This window comes from Ornithodoros turicata, chromosome 1 (genome assembly GCF_037126465.1).
Source record: "Ornithodoros turicata isolate Travis chromosome 1, ASM3712646v1, whole genome shotgun sequence".
NCBI lineage: Eukaryota > Metazoa > Arthropoda > Arachnida > Ixodida > Argasidae > Ornithodoros > Ornithodoros turicata.
Genome location: NC_088201.1, coordinates 42,041,102 through 42,063,506, shown reverse-complemented (window position 1 = coordinate 42,063,506; position 22,405 = coordinate 42,041,102). Strand labels below are relative to the sequence as shown.

The following is a 22,405-nucleotide window of genomic DNA, read 5'->3' as shown; positions in this document are numbered from 1 at the left end:
TAGATTCTCTTTAACGAACACATTTAATATTGCATGTCACTTCGCCTTTTTCCTCACATTTTGTGGCTCTCACACTCTCACGCTCTCACATCGTCAGCTGACAGAATGCTGACCAATCCTGTACAGTTCGTAGAGACCAAAATGGCAGCAGTTAGCTGAAGGAGCAATGTCGTAATTGAAATGGGTTTCCAGCTGTTGTTAAATCCTTTATTCTGCACACGCTTTCGTTCCATGACGCTCAGAATTGTTATCATCGCGTTATGAACTTGGAATTTAAGTATTTTCTCGAGCAGATGTTGTGTTTCCTAGCAGCTCAGTAACACCATGGGCGGTAAACAAAGCACGACTACATCGAATTCACGAGGACTACCTTCTGGATCTGCCGACAGTGGGACGGCGACATCCACTGGAGCTGCAGGGGAGACAGGAGGTGGACTGTCTCTGTTGGCAGGTCCTCACCGATCTGTGTCAGGGTCGAGTGCCGATGCTAGAATTCGGGCTCGGAGTCTATCCAGTGTGTTGAACGGACACTCAGGACAACCCCTCACTATACCACCAACGCAAAGTGGTTTCGGAACCCCTGACTCGCCTCCTGAGTCAGGAGCCAGCACACCGGATAGTATGCCGTTCGGTAGGGTCTTTGCAGCGCACTCGCTCCCTGTGCAGTTCGTGTCTTTCAACGGTGAGTTCAATCTCTTTTTTCCTATGTCAACTGTCCTGACACTTTTGCTCCTGAACGTTTACTTTATACAGTAATTGCCAAGGTCCCCATTCATGGATTTTTATGCATTAAATTCATATTTCTGCGTTCTAGGTCATTGTGCAGAACGTTCTTGTCGACGTTATTCCCTGTTAGCCATGAGATGCTCCGTCAGATTAAGTTGTGATCGAACTTCGGATGGCTTTGGACATCAATCTCGAATTTAATGCTGTAGGTGCATCACCGGAGATGGCCTTGCCGACCCGAAGCTAAAAAGAACAGAAGCGTTATTATCCTTCAGGCTTATCCAGTTTTCGTAATTCCCTGACCAAGGACCACTAATGATCCATGGAGCCTGAGGTTGGGCAGTAACCAAACAAGGATGGCACAGACGACCTTGTTTGTTTGTTTGTTTGTTTGTTTGCTGCCCAAGCTCAGGCTGTGTTCCCCATGAATCTCGTCCACTAGTTGGCCTGAGTCTATGCCATCACTGCAGCCACTGATAAGTTAAGGATATGTAATACATGCAGTCTGTGTGTTGCATTATAGCTACATTTCCTGTCCACCAAGGTAACAACCAACATGTTCAAAACCATGGAATAGTGTTAATGCTGTTCAGTAAGTGGTTTTAGTACAGTATAAAGTTATATGGCAACTTAAAAGTAAAGCAGACCACCTATGTATGTGTACCTCACTGTCTGCATGGCGGAATAGCAGTTAATGTTAGTGTACGCATATCACCAGTATAGTATTCGATCCAGCAGCCTTGGATGCATCCGTCGGTACTTAACACAAGTACCTCCTAACCTTGTGGGATGCATTCGACAATATGACTTCTTCTTCAGCTGCCCCAAATTGGAATATGCCCATATTGGAGTATGCCCAAAAGGATTGTCTTGCGGAACACAAGTTGTCTCGTTCACACATGATGTCGCTTCTTCATTGGACAATAACGTTGAAACTGATTATATATTTCTAGATTTTTCAAAGGCTTTTGATAAGATATCTCACGCTCATCTTCTTGCCAAGCTCTCGTCGCTTAATTTTGACCCCTTCGTCATCAGGTGGATTAATAGCTTTCTAACAGACCGCCATCAGCAGGTTTTCGTGAATAACACATCTTCCTCCTTCACTCCTGTTACTTCTGGCATGTCACAGGGCACAGTCTTGGGTCCACTATTATTCCTAATCTATGTCAACGATCTACCTTGTGGTATCTCATCGAAAATGCGTCTTTTTGCGGATGACTGCGTCGTTTATTGCAGCCATCTTTCGGACGACGACGACGACAACCAGGTCTTGCAGAGTGATCTCGACATGATTGGTGAAAGGTGTAGCACATGGAGTATGCTTCTGAACCCGTCAAAATGCAAACTGATTGCATTTACTAGAAGGCGAACATCGTTCTCCGTCAATTTCACAGTCTGTGGTGCGCAAATTGAATGCGTCGTATCGTATAAATATTTAGGTGTCCACTTCACCGCTGACTTGTCCTGGAACACCTAACACCTGGAACACCACTAATATCCTTTCCGATGCTAGTCGTAGCCTTGGTTACATCCGACGTCACATGCCTCATACCCCCTCTCATCTGAGGCGCATGGCTTTCCTGTCTTATACTCAGCGCTGTATGGGACCCCCATCAACATTACCTCTTGACCAGTATCGAGAGTCTCCAAAACAAAGCAGCCCGCTTCATTTTCTGCGATTATTCATCAAGTGCGAGTGTCACGTCCTTGAAACGTTGCGCAGAGCTTCCCGACTTGGTGATCCGGCGGAAAATCCATCGGCTGTCATTGTTCCACAAGTTTTATCATTCACCCACTCTTCGTGAACCGTACATCACTCCTGCACATTTTATTTCACGTTGTGTCGATTACATGCATAAGGTCCATATACCTCGGCCCCGTACAACATCCTTTTCTAATTCATTCTTCCCGCGATCAGCATTGGAATGGAACAAGCTGACATCCAACATTGCGACCATCACTGATCACGGCCAGTTTGTCACCGCTATTACATCATATTTTGCCCCCAACACACCAGCATAACCATATAGTTCTCAACATTTACTACGCAGTAGACGTGTGTTCTATTATATGTATCATCTTGACTCTATGTTGTAGCGGTATCAATATTTATTACGCAATAGAAGTGTGCTTTATTTATTTGTTTCATTTGACCGTATGTAGTGTTAGTATCAGTGTGTTTTCTTCTTTGTTCAGTGTGTATGTGTGTGTTATGAGTGCCCCACCCCCTTTGTATGGCCTAAGGCCGCTCGAAAGTAAGCTAAATAAATAAATATGCCTGCTCCGTATGGGATCCTTAGCAACATCTTTCAGATTGCATTGAAAGTTTTCGAATTAGACTGTACTACCACTAGTTTCATCTTCTATGATCGTTCTCCAAAATTTAGTGTCACATCTTATACATACCGAGTCGAGTGCCCTAACCTAAAACCTTGCTACAAACTACAGCATTTATAACTTTATGACTCTTGTTATCACTCACCAGTCCTCTGCAGTATGCATATCTGTAAACCAACCCTTTGCTATCCTTGCGCCAGTAAAGTCAAATCAAATCAAAATCTGTAAACCAACCTATGTTTCCCAGTGACCTAACGAGGAGCCAAGGGTTAAGTTACTTGATCCTGCACAACATTGCTTGCTAAGTGATTTTTTTAAATATCATAATACTGAAGCAGCTATTCTCACCATATCTTAGCCCTTGTTTGTGCATGAAATGACGTGAACCAAAGTCAGCTTAGTCTTCTTTTGTGCGGTTGCCGAGAGCATGCGGGAACGCACATGGTCCACCTCAGGTTTGTTTTCCCCTTATTTGAAGCCCAAGCAATCGGCCGTCATAAATGGAGAAAGGAGGAAGCTAGAGGGATGCATACTCCCATGACCTGCCTGCATAGCATACTGCCTCACTCTTTGTGTCAACATTAGTTCTTAATTCAAACAACTCGGGGGGGGGGGGGGGGGGGGGGGTTCGAGGTGCTGATGCCAGGAATCAAACCTGGGTCTTCTGATCTCCGGTTCGATTCCTGGCGTCAGCACCTCTTTTTCCTGAGTTGTTTGAATTTGTTAATTTCTGAGTGTTTGAGGCTTACGTGTCTGTGTCATCCCCAGGGGCGGATCCAGGATTTTTCTGAGAGGGGGGTTCAGTCTGTCCAGCCTTGGCCAGCATGGTAGATACATGATCTAGGTCAATTAAACACTATGTGTAGACAGAAATTGAGGCAGGGATCAGGACGTCCTAACCCCCCTCCCCTCTAGATCCACCCCTGGTCAGCCCTTAATTGTGGTCTGCCTCGGCCAATTATTGTTGTATACTAGTTCTTGTTATGGTGTGCTTAGACTTGTTGTGGATGTTGATTTTTGTAGATCGAATCTCTTTTAGGCTAAATGGGTGCTCAGTCCCATTTGTATTGGCTTCTAATTGTCCCTAGAAGGAAAAAATATACGAAATGACATGTTATAAAATCTGAGAGGTTCCTGACATAGCTTTGAGCCAAACACAAATGTAGGCTCCATTCTGGTTATTCTGCTCCAAGAGCACAGCTCTTGCACCCCTGATGGCAAACTTCATCAATTTGTTACTCACACTTTCGTTTCCCAGGAAAATTAACTTTGTGGGAAATGTTCAGGAAGAAAACTGAAAACTAGGTGAATAGCTCTCGTTAATTTTAGTCTGCAGCTCCTGTTGAGATCTATCAATTCGGTGCAGTGTGTTATGCTCTACTTCTGTGTGAAAGTGATTTACATTCTTCCCACACTTGAAGCTCTCCATAATAGGGATGAGTATGATAAAGAGAGCCTGACAGTAGATACCACATAATTAGATGCCACAGTCGACCTCTGGTTATGTTGTAAATGTGTTGTCTGCTATGAGTCTCTTTCTAAACAACTATGAAGAGTTACTACATTTGCTGTAGCATTTTCATGGACCTGGTCACATTATCTGATGTCATTCGCTGGCATTATTCGTTGAGAAAATCATTTGGATAGAAACATATCTTCCTAGTCCTCTGGTAATGAAAACCTATTTGCCTGGAGAAGCTTTCACCTCTGGGCATAGTATTAATGTGGCTTCAGTGCACATTCATCTGAAAAGCAAGGGCTCTTGCACCAAAGTCATTTGGAAAAGACTGTTGGCCATCAAGACATGTTGCAGCCATGGGTGCCGTTAAGTGCCCCCCTTTTCTCGGACCTTCTTTTTTTTTTTCTTCATGACTTTGCTGAAATTCCTAATACATAAATTAAATTCCTACTTAGTTTATACATAATGCATAATGCATCTTTAAAAATGGTAACTAAAAGTCTCTGCTCTCGGGCCATGTAACTTGTGGTAATTCAACGAATAGCAACATCTCGGGCACCAACAAGTTGCGGGAGGCACAGACAGTAGCGGGAGTGTTTTAATGACGGACGTCACTGATGGTACTCAGAGTTATTGTGCAAGAGTGAGCTGTAGAACGATACCCTCCCCCTGGGGGACTGTGCAGTGGTGCCCAGGTCAGAGATCTTGCCCCTCCCTGAAAAATTGCCTAGCGGCGCCCCTGGTTGCAGTGACGTGTTAGTGGTGAGATACTGCATTCGAAATCAACTTGTTCTAGCTTGTACTGGCTCATACATATTCATTGACCTGTTTGGCCATTTTCACCTTGGAGCCTGCTCTAGATGGCACATTCCTTGCATGTAAAATGAATTTTCAGATCAATTTCAAGCTACAGTTATGTGTTACTAATCTGCACCTACTACACTACGCCTACATTCTCAGTATTCGTCTGCAAACGTACATTTTTCTCTATCTGGGACCTGCATGTATGGTCTGTTCCTCAGATGTTATGAAGCATACATGGTTTTAGCGCTGTCCAACACAAACACTGTACCCAACATTTGCCCCTGAACTTGAAAGCCTATCGATGAGCCAATCATATGAAGAATATCTGGGATCTGTGTACGCTGTGCACATGTGACTCTGCTTTCTTGAACCGTGTGTTCATCGGTTTGGGCCGCCCTTTCTCTGGCTTGGGAAGCTTCTTTTGGCGCCTCAGTTTTGTTTTGCCACTCTTTTGGTATCCTGTACGTAGGGCGGTGTTGAGCCCACAAATCCAAAAGTGTAGAAGGTTTGGACAAAGTAAAGGAGTGTGTGCGTGTGTTGGGCAAGAGGGGTATATGTCTGTTCTGACAATGAAAGAAGGGAAAAGTCAGTCAGGTGCAATGTAGGCTTGCTATTCCATTGGAAAAGAACTCTGAGGAAAGTAGGGAATAGTGGGATTGGAATTGGGGGGACTGGTATGGCTGGACTGGCTACTCCACAGGAAATAGTGATTTTTCAGGATTAGCAGGTGGTTCCTTTGTTGTAATTTTGGTGCTGCCTGCTCCTTAAATGACCTTTACAAATGTAGGCAGATAAAAATCTGGTGCTATTTTTCTTTCTACAATTTGGGTTAAAGTTGAGTGCAATTTATGCATATTGGGGTTGTGGGTTAAAATAAACAGAAGCCTCTGGTCAATTCCACATCAGGTCACACATGCACAACGTTGCTGCATGATGCACATATCTTAGAAAATGCGTGAGTGTTTCATGTACAAGTTCAGTTGTAGAACTTGCAGCAGTTGTAGGGTTTTGCAAATCTATCAGGTACACAATGTTGTGGATGGTGCTACCGAATATGGTGTTTTTGTGCCTTGGAGTACTGCATTTCTTAAGTAAGAGGGTAAATCAGGGTCGAAATGGAATGAAACCGGGTTCTACCTGAAAAAGTCGAGCTCTATGTGCATACTGTATTCCCCTGCATTTGTCACGATGACACATTCTTCAAGGGATCCCAGTTTGAGGGTTTCTAGAAGTTTGACTTGCATGCCAGAACCATGTCACAAACTACAGGATTTTGGAAATAACTTTGGAAAAGTCATTTTGAGGCATTTTGGATAACAGTACAACAAATGAAAGATTACTGTATGCAATGTCTGTTCAAACATGGTAAGGAATGCAGGAGGATACACAGAGATGGACATACACCAGTTTGAACAAGCAGTTTTCAGTCCCTTGCCTTCAGGTTATGTACATGCACAGTATTTATTTTGGTTGCCATTTAAAACTATTGCAACTCACTTAAACAGTAATACAAATATATCCAATGAAGAACCCAGCCAGTTGTTTCATTCCACCGAACCAGAACTACATATTTGGTGGACCTGGAACTCTTGCATTTTTTTTTTTTTTTTTAATGTTTGGAGCGGCGTTGGTCGTTTGGGTTGGAGAACAGTTGGTCGGACATCAAGGATGTTATTTGCAGATGTTAACATGTTGCTCATTCCTTTTCTGCCAGGAATCAAGTGTCCTGTATGTTCCAAATTTGTCCTGCCAGATGACGTTGAGTGTCATCTTGTCATGTGCTTGACGAAGCCCCGCATCAGTTACAATGGTGAGCATGTTTGGTCTACAATTATCTACAGTGTTTATGGTTTAGTAACACATCAGACCAGAGAAGCTTTTCGCTGTAATGGCATGTACAGCATGCATGAGACCAGTGCTCTCCGTCTGACATTAGTTCTTGCAATATGTGTATTCATAGTGCCATTCTTTATGGATAAAAAGTGTACAAACATTTTTGTTGTAATTGCGCATGGACAGTAGATTTTGATGTACTATAACTGCAAGAAATGAGCCTGCATCTATAAACAAAGACTGCACGCTTGTGTTCAGTTATAGGCCTCAGCATGCTTAATTGTGCTGAATATATTGCACAGTATTGGAACCAGATTTCACTCATATATTATCCAACATTGCTCTATCCTCATTGCAATAACCTGCTTGCCCTGATTTGGCTACTTTCCAACTCTCATGGCATGGAAATTTAGGCAATTTTCTGTCTACTTTGGGATACTTCTGACATTCTTTCTGGACCTGTGTAGCTTGAGAACTTGTCCCAAGATTTAACTAGTCATTTATCACTGTGCATCACCTATCTGCTAGTGCGAATGACAGTTCCACATCAGTGGTAAAATTAGCTTAGTGAAGCTTCTTTCACGTGACCTGATGCCTGCACACCACTGGCTACAGATATGCATTGGTGATGCACAAGGAAATCTGTCTACTTTCTCAGGGTGCTCTGGCGATCTTTCAGGACGTGGACTTGGCAACCCTGAAAGTGAACAGATGTGCAACAAGGGCACTGTATTCACAACTAAAAAGTCATACTAGGCCTTGACAGCACCATGTGTTCCAGCACTCCTCAAAAAGTTTCTTTTGTGATTGTATGGTGTTTGTTCTTTGAATGTTTCAGGCTCATGCAAGTGTGCTTCTTTGCTTGCATACCATATTTGCATTGAAAGAGAAATGAGAGCAGGCTATCCCACACAACTTCACATTGCATAATGCCAAAAATATTATGTTTTCCCTGTGATTGCTTATGGTTTCCAGAACTACAGGGAAAGGGAATTACATCTACACAACTTCATTCTACACAATTCAGTTCTACTTAGTATTGGGAGTGACCAGAGTAATGGTCAGTGTCCTGATAGTTATACAACAGTAGACACGAAATAATGCTTTGGCATGGTGTAATATGATGGTTTGAACATTATCCAAAAGTTTCAAGTACAGTCACTGTATACAGCTTATAGAGTGACTGTAGTTTCAAGCATCAGTATTGTTATGTGAAAACGTTTTTCAGCAAAAATATTTGTTTGCCTGGTCCCTGATTGGATGGCCCCAGAATTCAGTTAACCCTGCATTCTACCCAATGATTTTAGCATGATTGTTTCAATTTTCGGTTCCTCTCCATCTGGGCCCACTTGCACGAACGTCCACTGAGCAATTCCCTCAACGTTTGTGCAAGTGAGCCCTGATTTTTAAGTAGTTAATTTTTCTCTCATAGGTTCGGTGTGTTATAGCCTTGATTATCTTTCTGCCATAAAAACACAAGTCGTCATCATCATCAGTTTACCCTACTTCAGCCTCCTCGTGGTTAGCAGTTATGGTGCAGTTGTGTCTCGTTATTATGGACACTTTTGTCCCCGACAAAAACTGTCCATATAGCGAGCCATCCATATTATTATTACTGAGTGGTAGGGAAAAGCTAAAATTTATTGAGGAAGGAAAACAGATGACATACATAATACAGTGAACCCTCGTTAATATGTCCCCCATTAATCTGACGTACTCGCTTTATGACCGTTTTTCTCGGGAACCGTTCCGCTGACATGTAAATTGCCCTCGTTAATATGGCAATCCGTTTATCGGACAATGACCAAGAGTTTTGTCACAAGTAGGGTCAAACACAGGCATTATCTTCCCGCTATTATGACCTCGCTCAGAGGGTGACACGTGTTAAAGTAGGGCGTCAAGATTTGGGATGTCCCCTGAAATCGCTGACCTCTGGATTATACTCATATCGCTTTTCGAACAACCGAAGTGCTTAGAAAGGTGGGGACCAAGTCACACTGTGCTGCTGTTTTCATGTAAGGACGGCCGAAACAGAGCAGAAGAGGAATTTGGCAGTCGGAATGAGGAGCGTTACTCGAAGGAGGCAAGCAAAACCCTACAGGTTGCGTTGTTATTTTCTTAGCAGATAAAGGTCGATAACGTGTCCGCAATTGATGGTGCTATTGTCCATTTAGAAAAATTAATGACTGAAAATTGTTTGACGTAGTCATTGTTAACAGATTTTTCAGAAAATAAATCATAATTACGTCGGCTTTTGTTGTGCGTAGTGGTGTGTCCGGTCTGCGGAGGGTGCGTTTTTCCTTAATATGACAATTCGCTTTATGACCAAAATCCGTGGGAAAGGCAGTGCTCATATTAACGAGGGTTCACTGTAATATACAACTCAAAGCAGACAAATTTTTGGCAACACGGAGTGCGTGCTGCTGGTCGCCATTGTAGAGCTCTGCACGGCCCGGGCCTTCCTGTTTTTATGTGGCCCGGCGACTCGGCGAATAAAGCCCAGCCTAGTATTTCCAGCCGTGACTTACGCATGTCTAGCGCTTATCAAACAAGGAGAGAAGACAAGCCCACAAACATACAAGAACTGGCAGACACCGCAACAGCACCAGACCAAATTAAATCCAGAACGCATGTGGGCAAGCATGTTATTGTCATGCTACAAGTTTTTGTGGAGGTAGAGGAAGTTGTCGACAAACTCCTTCTCCCACTCCCTACCCCCTCTCCCCAAGCTTTACGAACGTGATTGTGAAAGATGTGAGGAGTCAGGAGCAACGTGAAGTGGCTCTGAGAAGGTTCTAGAGGGCCAAATCATACACATAATGCAGTGTCCTTTGCTTATTTTTGCAAATATATGCACATGAATTACGCAAGCATGTGACTAACAGTCCTGCATTGTCACTGTGGTCATCCACTGCTGTAGCGTCGCTCATGATCACAGTTGTCTCGCGACGTAAAACCCCGAATTATTATCATGTTAAGGAGACATAAATACATTGAACAAGTTTGTTCCCCATAACCATGATCTACAGGGTATCCAAGAAAACGTGTCATTGAATTATAATAAAAAAACTACGCCACCTATAATCATGCGGTCAACGGCATTTGTTCTTACTAGGTTTTTGCCAACTACTGGTGTGAATGTCATGTATGGTAAGTTTAATTATGTAAATATTTGCGAACTGAACTCAGAAATTTGCCTAGTAAATGACTACCACCAATATGAAGAGCGTGGCGAGTTCACTCAAGTTCATGATAATTGACAGTGATATTCACAAGCTATCCCATCAGAAAAATAGCCGAACATCATGCTTTTCGTAGCACCGAACCGTAACGCGCGACGACTTTTTGAGCGCAACTTCTCTCAATCCAACGAAAGGAGGTTCCAAACCCAGCCCACAGAGTGATAGTAGAAAAAGTGACAGTTCCTGAAATTGGGAGAGGGAAAGTGCGATCCCAGCGAAAGTCGGACGCGATAAGCCATACCTGTGTTATCTCTTTCTGCGTTGCAGGCGTGGGCTGGGTTTCCAACCTTCTTTCATCGGACTGACAAGGATTGCGCTGAAAAATTTCTCGCGCGGTAGCTCCGTAGAGCATGATGTTCGGCTATTTTTTCTGATGGGTTAGCCGCTGAATATCCCTGTCAATTATCATTAATTTGAGTAAATTAGACACTCTTCACATTGGTGGGGTAAAAAAGTGACCTTTACTTGGCAAGTTTCCGACTTCATTTCGCAAAAATTTACATGATTAAACTTACATTACACGACATTCACGTCAGGAGGTGGCAAAAACCTAGTAAGAGCAAATGCCGTTGACCGCATGATTCTAGCTAGTGTAGTTTTTTTATTATAATTCAATGACACGTTTTCTGGGACACCCTGTATATTTCGAGTCGTCCATATCAACGAGACACGAGTGCATATAGTTAGCATACCAGTCCTTTGTGCAATTTGTGAGGCTGAACTAGTTACATGGGGCATCAAGTGCCATTATTGGAGTAACATGATCAGAAAACAACAACAAAATTTTATTACGAGATTATGAATGAGGAATTTGATCACCAAAGACGAAAAATGCATGTTCGTGGTGTTTAACAATGTATTAGATAGCTGTGACACTTGACATTTTTATCTGATGTTCAAAACATCAACACTACAGCTATATGTTGAAGCATTTACGAGGGTTGTATAAAAAGTTTTGTGCCCACATATGATGCGGTTGTGGAAGAGTGATTTCTTCATGAATGTTCCACATAATCCCCCTGCACTTCAACGCACTTTTCCCATCTGTGCTGAAGCTTCGCCAACCCCTCGGAAAAAAAAGATTCTTCTTGAGAGTCGCACCACTTATCCACAGCACCCATGACAGCATTGTCTGTTGGAAAATGCTTTCCTTTCAGGCTTTTTTTCGTGGTGGGGAACAAGTGAATGTCTGATGGAGCACTGGTTTCTGGTATGGGACACAGCAGGCAAAGGTGCCTTAGAAGAACTTCTTAGTAGTTCAAACGCTTGTCATACCACCACACCACAGATGGGCTGTTCGAAAAATATAATCTTATTCTTATAACCCGGTTGTATGGCTACAAACTATCGTTAGCTTATAGGGCCACAGTTCTAAATAGTAACATAGTATTTCATGATATCGCAAATTTGTCGCTTAAGGTGTATGTATTATTCCAAGATTCAGAACAAAAAGTTGCTCACCATTAGCAACTTATGGTGAGCAAATCTTAAAACATACTCTTCAGCACTCTTAAATACAATTACTTTAGAGTTATCACAATGTTCCAGGCATACCATTTTAAGGTGTTTTATTGCTTCAAAACAGTTTTTTTCATCGTAATTAGCCTTTGTCAGTTCTATGCATCCTAATCTCTTTCTGCTCACCTCCAGGTGAGTAAGCGTTGTGCAATAAATCTGTGGTGGTCGCATCGCACATTGAACTGAGCTGTGTCTTCTATGTGATGCAAAGCGCAACACAGATTATCAAGCATATTTCATGATGTGCATATCACACCGAAGACTTGTGTACCTGTCATGAAGATATGTTGTAGATACAGTGTGTCACAGCTACCTACGAACAGATTTTTTAAAAACATATATAAATAAACAAGAGGCGATAGTGTGCTCTTTCACCCTCTCACATTGATTGAGGGTGAAGGAAAGATGTGTCTCCGAAGATGCGCAATGAACAAAATAAACAAAAGAAAAGGTGTTCCTTCACGAATTTTTTGTGGACGATCTATCAAACGGATTTTTGTTCTGAAAACGGAAACTGTATCAGGTGACCGAAGGGACCGGATGTTCTTATTGGGACGACCTTGTAGCTTTTATAATTAAAAATTAATTATTGAAAGTTAATTAGGACATTTGCCTTAGGCTTCGGCATATGCTATACTCCAATTGATTTCATCTCGAAAAAAGTTATATAATATATATTTTTTTAATCTGTTTGCAGTTAGCTGGGACACACTGTATAATACGGCCCATGCTATAAAAATCGCTCAAAATGCTTGTTACTTACAATGTGTGAAAGTTGTATGCATTTGACCTAAGCATAGTATCTCCATTCTAGATGACGTCCTAACCGAAGACAAGGGAGAGTGTGTAATCTGCCTTGAGGACCTGACACAAGGGGACACAATTGCTCGACTACCTTGCCTTTGCATATATCACAAGAGGTAAAGCTCCAAAAGCTTAATGAAAAAGATGAAACGAACCAGTGCTATGTACTAAATCTTGATATCAAAGCAGTAGTCTGCACATAACTTTCCTTACGTCACTTTTCCAACAGTGGTAAGTATGGTAAATACCTGCAATATAGATAAATGCATGTCAGCTCTGCAATTTCAATACAAACCTATACAATATAAACAAACATTCAATATAAACACATACAGACATTGTTCAATAGAAACCTATCGCAGCTGCGTCCCGAAACATTCTCTTGAAATTCCTTATTGCACAGAACCTACGGAATGTCGCCATTGTTTTAGTGAAATGGGGAATTTTAACAAACATAGGAGTGAAAACTGTGTTTTTGCACCAGTAAACACTAAGTCATCATCAATAGGAGTGAAAGGAGGGTTCTCCTGTGTGTCAGATGAATGCAGGATGCTGATTTCTTATTTGTTTCAGGTGTATAGACGCCTGGTTCGAAGTCAACCGCTCGTGCCCTGAACACCCACTCGACTGATCCTCCTCTCAGATAATGGAGGCTTCCCAACCTGAGGAGCAACAGCACGCCCGCACGCACCTCTTCTGTACGAGTGTGTACCACACAATGTAGTCACACACACAAAACAACACAAAATTTGCTGTGCCTTTGTTGACACCAACCTCCAACATGTGAATGCGGGCATGCTGGGCGCTCGTATGCCGTTTGACACACCATGTAGGTGAATCTACGTCCGACTGTGATGCTTTGTATGACACAAACATTAGAGTGTCAAGAGACCGAACAAGAGTCAAAGAAAACGTTTGGGTCTCCTTCGAACACTAGTGGGATTGCCATAAAAGTGTAAAAGTCAACTGTGGCTGGTTTATATGTGCATTTTCTTTTTATTTCAGCAGTTAGTGTGTGTGATGCTGCACTCTAGGATGTTGACAGCCAGCTTAGGTGTAGCTTGTGAGGACATGCATATCTGACGTGCATGCGATAAAAGTTCCAACATGTGAGATGCCATTTTCTTGTGCAACATTTTATTTTATTTTTAGTGTAAATACTATATGTGTACTGTCTGCCTCTTTTGTGTTTCCTGCAACCACTGCGTGGCCATCGCTCAAAAAGGAAGTGTCTCAAAACAGCTTACCTTGTGATTCATTCTAGTATTTTATCGTATGTACAAGCCATGCATCCAAGGGTGCCATATTTTTCACCAGGGCTTATTTTTCTCCAGGTATTAAGTAGTCTACTGGTTATCAAACAATAAGCATGCAGTTGCTCACTTCATGAGGTATGAGGTACAGGTTTGCTGTGATATCACAGGTTACACTGGTCACTTTTAACATGTTACCTCAAAGCCTGCAGAAGCTGGAACATTTTTTACTTTTGTTACAGCTTTTATAAAACCAACAGTGTATAGAAAGGGTTTTGCATGAGAATCTAAGCGTTTTACACGTTTTGTCCTTGCATGAAGGGATTGGAGCAACTTTAAATATGTGCCTAACCAGGACTGTGCCAGTTTGTGGATTGGAGAAATAAATTAGAGATGTAATAAAAGAGTGTTACACTTTCTAATTTTGAAAATGTGAAGTATTGTGCATACTGAAAAATGTGCAGATACAAGCAGATCCTTATTAGCTTTCAGGACATTCTCCAATATGAGAGATTGCGGGGAGCAAGTTTTTCTCTCTTTCGTGTGAGGCAGTATATCATTTGCTAGGCTCATCACAATGAAAGCACACTAGTTGGGCCAGTTTGGACATCTGGAACGCTGGAACAAGTGAAAGCCAGACAAAATGAGGGTGAGGGGGGAAGCCCAGTGACTATCACTGTGGTCACACACAGTCACAGAAAGAAAGAGTTTATTCATGTAATCCTATGCTTATCATGATACGATATCTTTTGAGTTGAGTGTGGAACGGTGACACTGCATATTTTGGTAGAAATGATGTTTTACAAGCAAGATTATTCAGTCACGAGTATAAAGTGTTGTTATCCAAAGGTATAGTTATAGAATGTTTTTTCTCTCACTTTACATTTAAGGGAACCATGAGCACAATCTCTAAATTTGAGATAATTTTATGACTTTTTTTCTGTTAGGATACCAACATTGCACTTTTTTCCTAATTGTGCTTTTCGTGTTTTGGGAAATTAATGTTGAAATCTTTGTGCAATACTGTGTAAAACGAGACTTTGCACTGCTGCCATGTACAACAACAAAACTGCTCCACACACCCATACTGAATGGCACACAGTGCTATCAGGCACAGTGGAAAGCATACCAGGAACTACTGGCTAGGAATACTGGCAGTGCTTTGGTATGCCATATCAAATAATGTGTAACCACATGCCTTTTATTTGTATCTTGCTTATTGTTCCAAGAAAAGCCTCAAATAAACAATCCAAACTGTAAGCCATTGTGGTAACTTGAGCAGGATATAATGAATGAGAACCTTGAAGACTCCAACTTCCTAGTCACAACACACAACTAAAGAAGAAAAAAACAGTGTTGCCTGCCAATAGTCTTTCTGACCCTAGGTGTTGCACTGGCCCACTTTTATAGACTATAGTAGTTGCACTGATATTTGGGACATTAGCTCACAGTTCCTATGAAAGTATGTGTTTCTGTTGGCATGGTGCACAGGATGGTGTGCACTGCTTTATGGCACCTTCAAATACTATGAGAAATACCAATGGTTCACCATCATGGGACTGCACAATGCATGTACATCTTTCCTATTGTGCTCTTCCCTGCACTGTGCTATTGAAAACAAACCAATCATTACGCCTTGGTTGCTGTAATGCAGCAATGCCTGCGTGTTAAGGTACACCAAATATGTGGATGGGTTCCCTGAACCCCATCAGGCTGTTTAGGTCATTTCAGCCAATCGAAAGGCTTGGTTGCAAGTAGTTTGAGGTGTGATGCCCTTTTGTCACTGGAAAAGCATGCTCGTTGATGCAGTGCCTATTATATCTCACAAGTTGCTCCCACATGTGTTTGTTCTCAGTACTTTTCGGATGCAGCAGGAGATGGTGCCACTTTTCTAAAAATGGTTCATTGTGAGATAAGGAACAGTCCAGGGCAGGATGGGCACAGCACAGTGCAATTTCTGCTTGGTTGTGTGCCGTGTTTGTGAAGTTTGGCCCTTTTTCTCCAGACGGAAATCTGTTGCATCCAATAAATATGCCTCGTACGTGCCTTCTGACAAATGCCAAAGGTTATGAGAATGGATCGATTACATATTTACACTTTTATGACGCTTAAATTTGGTGCTAAAATGGCGCATGAGCAGGCAAACTCATGGGGAACTGCTGTAGTGAAAAAATTCACCTTGGTTGTGTTATTTTTGTTTGCCCATGCTCAGAATTTTATTTGTGTGCATATTTGCGTTCATTGTGTTTTTTGGTACATCTTTGTACAATATCTTATTTTCTGGAAATGGAATACAACAGGTCTGTGTTCTAACCTTGTGCAATTTTTTGTTATGTACATTTCTGCTTAAATCATTATTCCTGTTAGTGTTGTCCTTTCTCTTTTTTGTTTCTTTGGTACCTCACAAGCTTGCCTTTCCTTGATACAGGGACATTCTGCTACCAATAAGGCCATGTTTTCTTTAATGTTCATGACCTGCTTTCATTTGGCATCGAGGGAATAATAATTAATTCTTTGCACACAAATATACATGTACATGGAGTTCACAGATGTCTGTGGTTACTGAAGTGTTGTCATGGAAGTGACTAGTTGTCAGTGACTAGTCCTTGGCTACTCTAAGGCGTGTCTGTATTGCTTTAGAATCCAACTTCAGCATTTATGTCTGAACTGAGTCAGTTCGGTTCAACCCAATATTAAGTATGAGAATCCACACGATAAACTGATGTTGAAAGAAAGAAGAAACGGGTACCTGAAATGGTGTGAAAATATGTCTTATGATAAAATTGCAAGTCAGAGGCAACAGTCGGAGGAGCACTTACATCAAAGATGTAGTCTAATTTTCTTAACCTAATGGGAGCTCTGGTGTCTGTGAGATACATTACTGCTCTTGCTGTCAGCAATGCAAATAACTTAAGGTGACTGGCATTTTCCAGGTCTCTCTTTTTAATGCTTGACAGTCGAGTGCCAGTGTTTAGAATGTGCTTGCTGCATCAATAAGGATATGGAAAAACAAAACCCTACATAAGGAAGAGGTCGGGGCCCACTTGCATGAACATTGAGGAAATTCCTCAGTGCCGTCCTCAGTAGCTTTGCCAGTGTTCTACGCATGAGCATTGTTGAGGACAGTAGTACGTGCCTGGAGCACCACTGAAGCTACTGAGGACACCACTGGCATTCGTGCAAATGGGCCCTGTTCAGATTAGACATGTTACAGCTGCGGTATTACCTATCACCTTATTATGTGCCGTCTCTGGATATTTATTTTAGTTTAAGTGCTAAGTAACCATCGACTTCGGCATTGACAGTAATATCTTTATTGGTTTGTCCAGGTTGATGCATTTTGTGTTCGGTGACCAATTTTTGCGCACCTGCTGCTACTTTTGTTGGTAAAAAATTCATATACATGTATATCATGTGCTTCATCTGGTATCACTCTGATATTTAAAATTTGGCAGGCATATCCTTTGTGAAACATTGCTTCCATACTTCAATGAGGCATTCTCCTTCCATGCAGTAAAATTATGTTGAGAGCAGCAATAAATTAGTCATAGTATTGAAAAAAACAGGAGTGAAATTGATATGCTACGTGCAGTGCTAAGCTGTGTGCCATTATCTGGACCCAGTGTTGCCAAAATTGTCCATGTATTTGACAGGCTGATGGAAGGTGAGACAGAAGAACAACCGTCACTCTGTTGAAGCTTATTCTCACTATACAAAACCTGAACATTGTGTAATCATTGGGAAGAAGCAACAGTTTGGAGATGTTTGGAATGTCGCCACTGCTCGACCTTCAGCACCCCATGGAAACAAAATAACCATCTAAGAGCAATGGCACATATCTGCAAATACCAGTAGTATGGCAGAAAATGAAGCAGCAGACTTTTTTTTTTACGCTCGTTACTGCTAGTCATAATGCGAAGAGACATGGAGGGTGCAGTTTACTGATATTTTTGCCATAGAATTAGATTTTATTGAATTTGATTTTATAAAATTGGATTCTTCCAGAGGTCCCGTAACTCAACACCTGGGCCCATGTGTGCGAGCATTGAAGAAGTTCCTCAGCGGTGTCCTCAGTAGCTTTGGCAGTGTTCTACACACAAGCAGCATTGAGGACAGTAGCACATGCCTGTAGCACTACCAGAGCTATTGAGGATACCACTGAGGAATCTCCTCAATGTTCGTGCAAGTGGGCCCAGTTCTCACTGTAAATGATGAAAAGTTATGGAACCTTGAGATAGACTTCTTCGTTGTGGACTTCTTATTCACATGCTTCATGTTCACAGATTCGGTACATGTGCAGTCCTGATATTGTAATAGGGTACTCCCGTCCTTGACTTCCATGTGGATGTAGGCGGTCTCACTTAACATGTCAAAAAGTCCCTCTAAACGGACTACTTGGCATTTCAAAGTGTGGTCACTAGCATTTCATTCAACAATGTTTTCGGCGCCTTCCGTTCACTTCACCTAGTCATATCTGCTTCCCCCATCCCTCTTCTCCCATAGTGTCTTTATCATGTTGAAGATTCACCGATTAGCCGAATTTGTCACTTTGATATGCTAGTCAAGGCCACTTCTTTCCGCAAGTAGGGGGGTCAGCATGAGTGTTTTATCTGACTTTCTTGCCTGGGGTGTGAGCAGACAGTTGTGTGCTTTTTTTTTTTCTGTTCCCCCTCCCCTTTCCTTGGGTGCAACATTTTATCATATTGTCGCACTGACATTGCAGACACTGCTTTGTGAACCATCTGTCAGCTGAAGAGGCAAAGAAACGTTTTTTAAACAAGTTTTCGATGATTAAAGCTGTGAACCTACAAGAGCCTCATAACGGGAGGCAGTTAAATGACACCAGTGCTACTCCTTCTATGTAGAAAAAAGTTCCCCTGACTGTAGAACTTCTCAAGGTCAGGTCTGAAAAGTTAAGCTAAAAATAAACATGACAGCCCCTTTCGTAAATATATAAATACTATATACTATACAAAGCATATGCCCTATAATGCATGCCCTGAGGGTAAATCAATAAATAAAGTAATCTTTGTTTTTTTACGAGTTCTGTGAACTGCACACTATACATACGAGGTGACCAAAAAGAGAGAGACCTCTCTGTGATGCAGCAGCTGCTTTCACATGGATTAGGGTAATTTGATTAGTAGATAACAGAAAACTAAAAAAAAAAAAAACTTATCGGGTATACCTTGAACACAGTAGGACAGTTGCGACAAAATCTGCTGCACCATTAAAACTAAAGACGTGTATTCTGACAATGAACACCTTCAGAATACCTTGTACATGTGTCAAGCGTTGCATAAATTGTTGGAACAGAGTGTGTGTTAAGCCAACATCCGACTTCCCTCTTTCTCACATATTGTGCGGCTTTCACCTCCGGTATTCACAAGTTCACAAGTCCAGAGAGAAATGCACTGGAATAAAAATGCTTCTCAGCAGAGAATACTAGCATTGCAATCTTCGTGCTCAAAGAGATATGTGCAAAATTTGCCTCACTGCATGCAGAGTTCCAAATTTCCCTAGTGCATCATAATATTTATTAAGTGATTTGCAAGTGGAGGACGTTATTCAAGTTATTATGCTTGCATTCCTTTGTTCCAAAGCATTTTTCTTTTTCATCCGCCACACAACCAAGTGCCCGAAATATGTACCAAGTTAGGGTGACATTGCCAAAAGATATCTGCTTGTCTGGGGCTTCACTGTGTATCTGCTACATAGGAATTCTCTTTCTTGTTTTTGGTGTGCTTTTGCATCAGGAACATCGTCTCCCTACAACACATGTGTCTGCAAGTCGGTAGTTATGCAACTTGGCTTTCTGTTGCTTGCACTGCATCATAGTATGTGAGTTCGTGCCTCTACCTAGTTACACAAAAGCAATCCTCTGGTCCCACCAAAACTTCTGTCACACATATGGGAAGAAGAAGCTGCATTCACATCCACAATTTTCTGTTGCCCGCTGAAGTTTGAGGACACTGTTGTATGGGTCGGCAAAACTTTGTGTACGCCATTAGACATGAGCATATGATATAATTAAACTTAGTCTTATCTTGATGACTTACCTAGGAGCAGTGGTTATATGGTTATAAAAAATACGGAACGACAGCAACATAATGAGGCTGTGGTGTCAGACTGAGAGTTCTACATCCTGCTTATAGCGTTTGTATGTGGGAAAAATTCTGTATGGAAACTTTCAAGTGAAATAAAAGAGTATGATTTTTAATGTTCCATAGCGTCTTCGATTCATTGTTTTGCCAGTTTGGAGTGCAAATTGTTTTCATTTCACCACATGGCATGGTGAAATGTTTCACCTGAAGCATAAGGTTTCCATTTTCGTAAAAATAGACTTCGAACATCTCGGAAACTACACAGTTCACAAAAAACAGTTGGTCACCTCAGCCTCAGCACTGACTTGGCATTATTACCACCTGCGTACATATGACTGCCAATAGACTGTGTTTCAGTAGCAGAGTTTTCATAAGGCAAGAGGAGTCTTGTGTGATGGAATTTCAGGATGTACAAAGAATATTGCGCTTGAGATCAGTGACAGGATTGTTCTTGTGCACCATTTTCCACAATCAATCCCAGAAGAAAAAATTGGTTGAATTCCTAAACACTTATAGAAATGTTGTCGCAGAGTCATTGATTGATTTAAAGTAACACACCTTTTTCACAGGAATTTTTAATTATTGTTCTCTTAGGAAGTGTTGAAAATAGTACAAAGGAAGAGTCATGTTTATCTCTTAAAAGCACACTCCAGCACTGCAACATAAAAACTAAAATATTCTAAGTTTCGTGCACTCCTGGTTCCATCATCAGGAAAATATTTTCCGGATATTTGGATATTTGCAGTGTGTCATCTACCTTTTTTTGTGTGTGTGTGTGTATGTGTGTCTTTTGCGCTAATACCACCATGCTAAGTTCACACCAACTACCACACTTGACAACTTTGCTTTGTAAAAGATGTCTCCACAGGACCCCCTGATAACAGCTCATGGGTGAGAAGCCAGTCCTTTCTCTTCTCAATGTCCAAAGGATGTCATATTAGCTTAGAAACCAGCAGCATGGCCGAGCGGGTTAAAGTGTCCACTCATTGGTGGTAGCCAAGGTCGTGCTGAAGACTGGGAGGTGATGGGTTCGAACTGTACCACCAGCTGTGCTGTCTGAGGTTTTCCCTGGGTTTTCCAGCAGACTTTCCAGACGAATGTCGGCACAGTTACCCTTGAAGTCGGCCCAGGACACATACTAACCCCCCTGTCCCCCACTCCTTCCTGCTGTCCTCTCTCCATCTGTCCACGTCTGTGTACTGCTCATAGCCACAGTTGCTTCATGGCACTAACACGGAAGAAAAAATGGCTTCGAGTTGCTAACTCATGAAGGTACTTTCCTTACAGGAAAGCCCCAATAGGTTGTGAACTCCTAATCCAAATCAACTCATCTTACCAAAGCCAAATCATCTTTCGAATTATCTATCTACCTTTGCTGACAACTTGAGCTGTCAACACACAGGAAATGTCAGATCTATAAAATTAACCTTCCCATATACATACACCTTTTTCACAAAAAGTAATCATATTTCTTTAAGGTAAGTACCTTCATAACTCTGCAATAAGCAACTAGTAACACCCAACTCTGCTAACATATGTTAATGATGTGACGTTCCCTGGATATTGAGAACAGGATGAGAAGGGACTGGCTTGTCAACCCATGAGCTATTAGCAACACAACAGAGGTCCTGTGGAGACATCTTTTACAAACCAAAGTTGTAAAGCAGGGTAGTTGGTGTAAACTTGGCATAGTGATATCAGCGCAAAAGACATGGACAGGAAAGAACGTAGATGACAGACCACTGATATCACCATGCCAACTTTTTACAAACAGACCTTGTTAGACGTCCTGTTTTGTTCCACAAACTAGATTTCCTAAAAGAATAACACTTGAAAAATCCCGTGAAAAAAATGTGCTATTACTTCAAAGCACGCAATGACTATGCTGCAACTGCAACATTTCTATACAACTCAGTAAAACCCCCAGGACAAGGTCCCACCAACTTTTCTTGTGCGATTGATTGCGGAAAACAGCGCGCAAGAGCAACCCTGTCACTGATCTCCAGCGCAATATTCTGAGTGCATCCTGAACTGTCATAAGTGCCGTACTTTGTGTATTTGCAAACCTCAGGCTTTCCTCTCCACGACTTCAGTCCTTACAGCTCACATAACGCATGGCGGATGGAAGATGGATGGATGCGGATGGAGGACTGGATGGATTGGATTGGATTACGTTACGTGACTAATCAGGCTAATCAAAGATCTATCGATAGCTTGAAAAAAAAAAAAAAAAGGCGATCGTGATACTATTTCAATTTCGATTCACTCAATTTCTGGACAATTGATGACAATCTAGAGCATCAATTGCACGGTTCATCGTTC

At 41.8% G+C, this 22,405-nt stretch overlaps 1 protein-coding gene and 1 long non-coding RNA gene across 2 annotated transcripts; one reads left to right on the top strand and one right to left on the bottom strand.

Moving 5' to 3' along the window:
* Positions 1-77: 77 nt before the first annotated feature.
* LOC135378097 (E3 ubiquitin-protein ligase ZNRF2-like) lies at positions 78-13,697 on the top strand. Its single transcript, XM_064610970.1, has 4 exons — positions 78-682; positions 7,044-7,139; positions 12,737-12,842; positions 13,300-13,697. Exons 1-4 carry the CDS (start codon positions 325-327, stop codon positions 13,355-13,357), a joined length of 618 nt encoding a protein of 205 aa, XP_064467040.1. The 5' UTR covers positions 78-324; the 3' UTR covers positions 13,358-13,697.
* Positions 7,816-22,202, bottom strand: LOC135378098 (uncharacterized). Its single transcript, XR_010418267.1, has 3 exons — positions 22,133-22,202; positions 12,686-12,974; positions 7,816-7,859 (listed from the first exon to the last, which is right to left on the bottom strand). It is a non-coding gene; the product is annotated as an uncharacterized LOC135378098 (long non-coding RNA).
* Positions 22,203-22,405: the final 203 nt, after the last annotated feature.

Bases quoted from the DNA above. Each gene is read 5' to 3' on its own strand.
- LOC135378097 (XM_064610970.1), top strand. From the start codon at position 325: ATGGGCGGTAAACAAAGCACGACTACATCGAATTCACGAGGACTACCT. The intron at 683-7,043 runs GTGAGTTCAATC...CTTTTCTGCCAG, and splicing joins GCAGTTCGTGTCTTTCAACG to GAATCAAGTGTCCTGTATGT. The intron at 7,140-12,736 runs GTGAGCATGTTT...TCTCCATTCTAG, and splicing joins GCCCCGCATCAGTTACAATG to ATGACGTCCTAACCGAAGAC.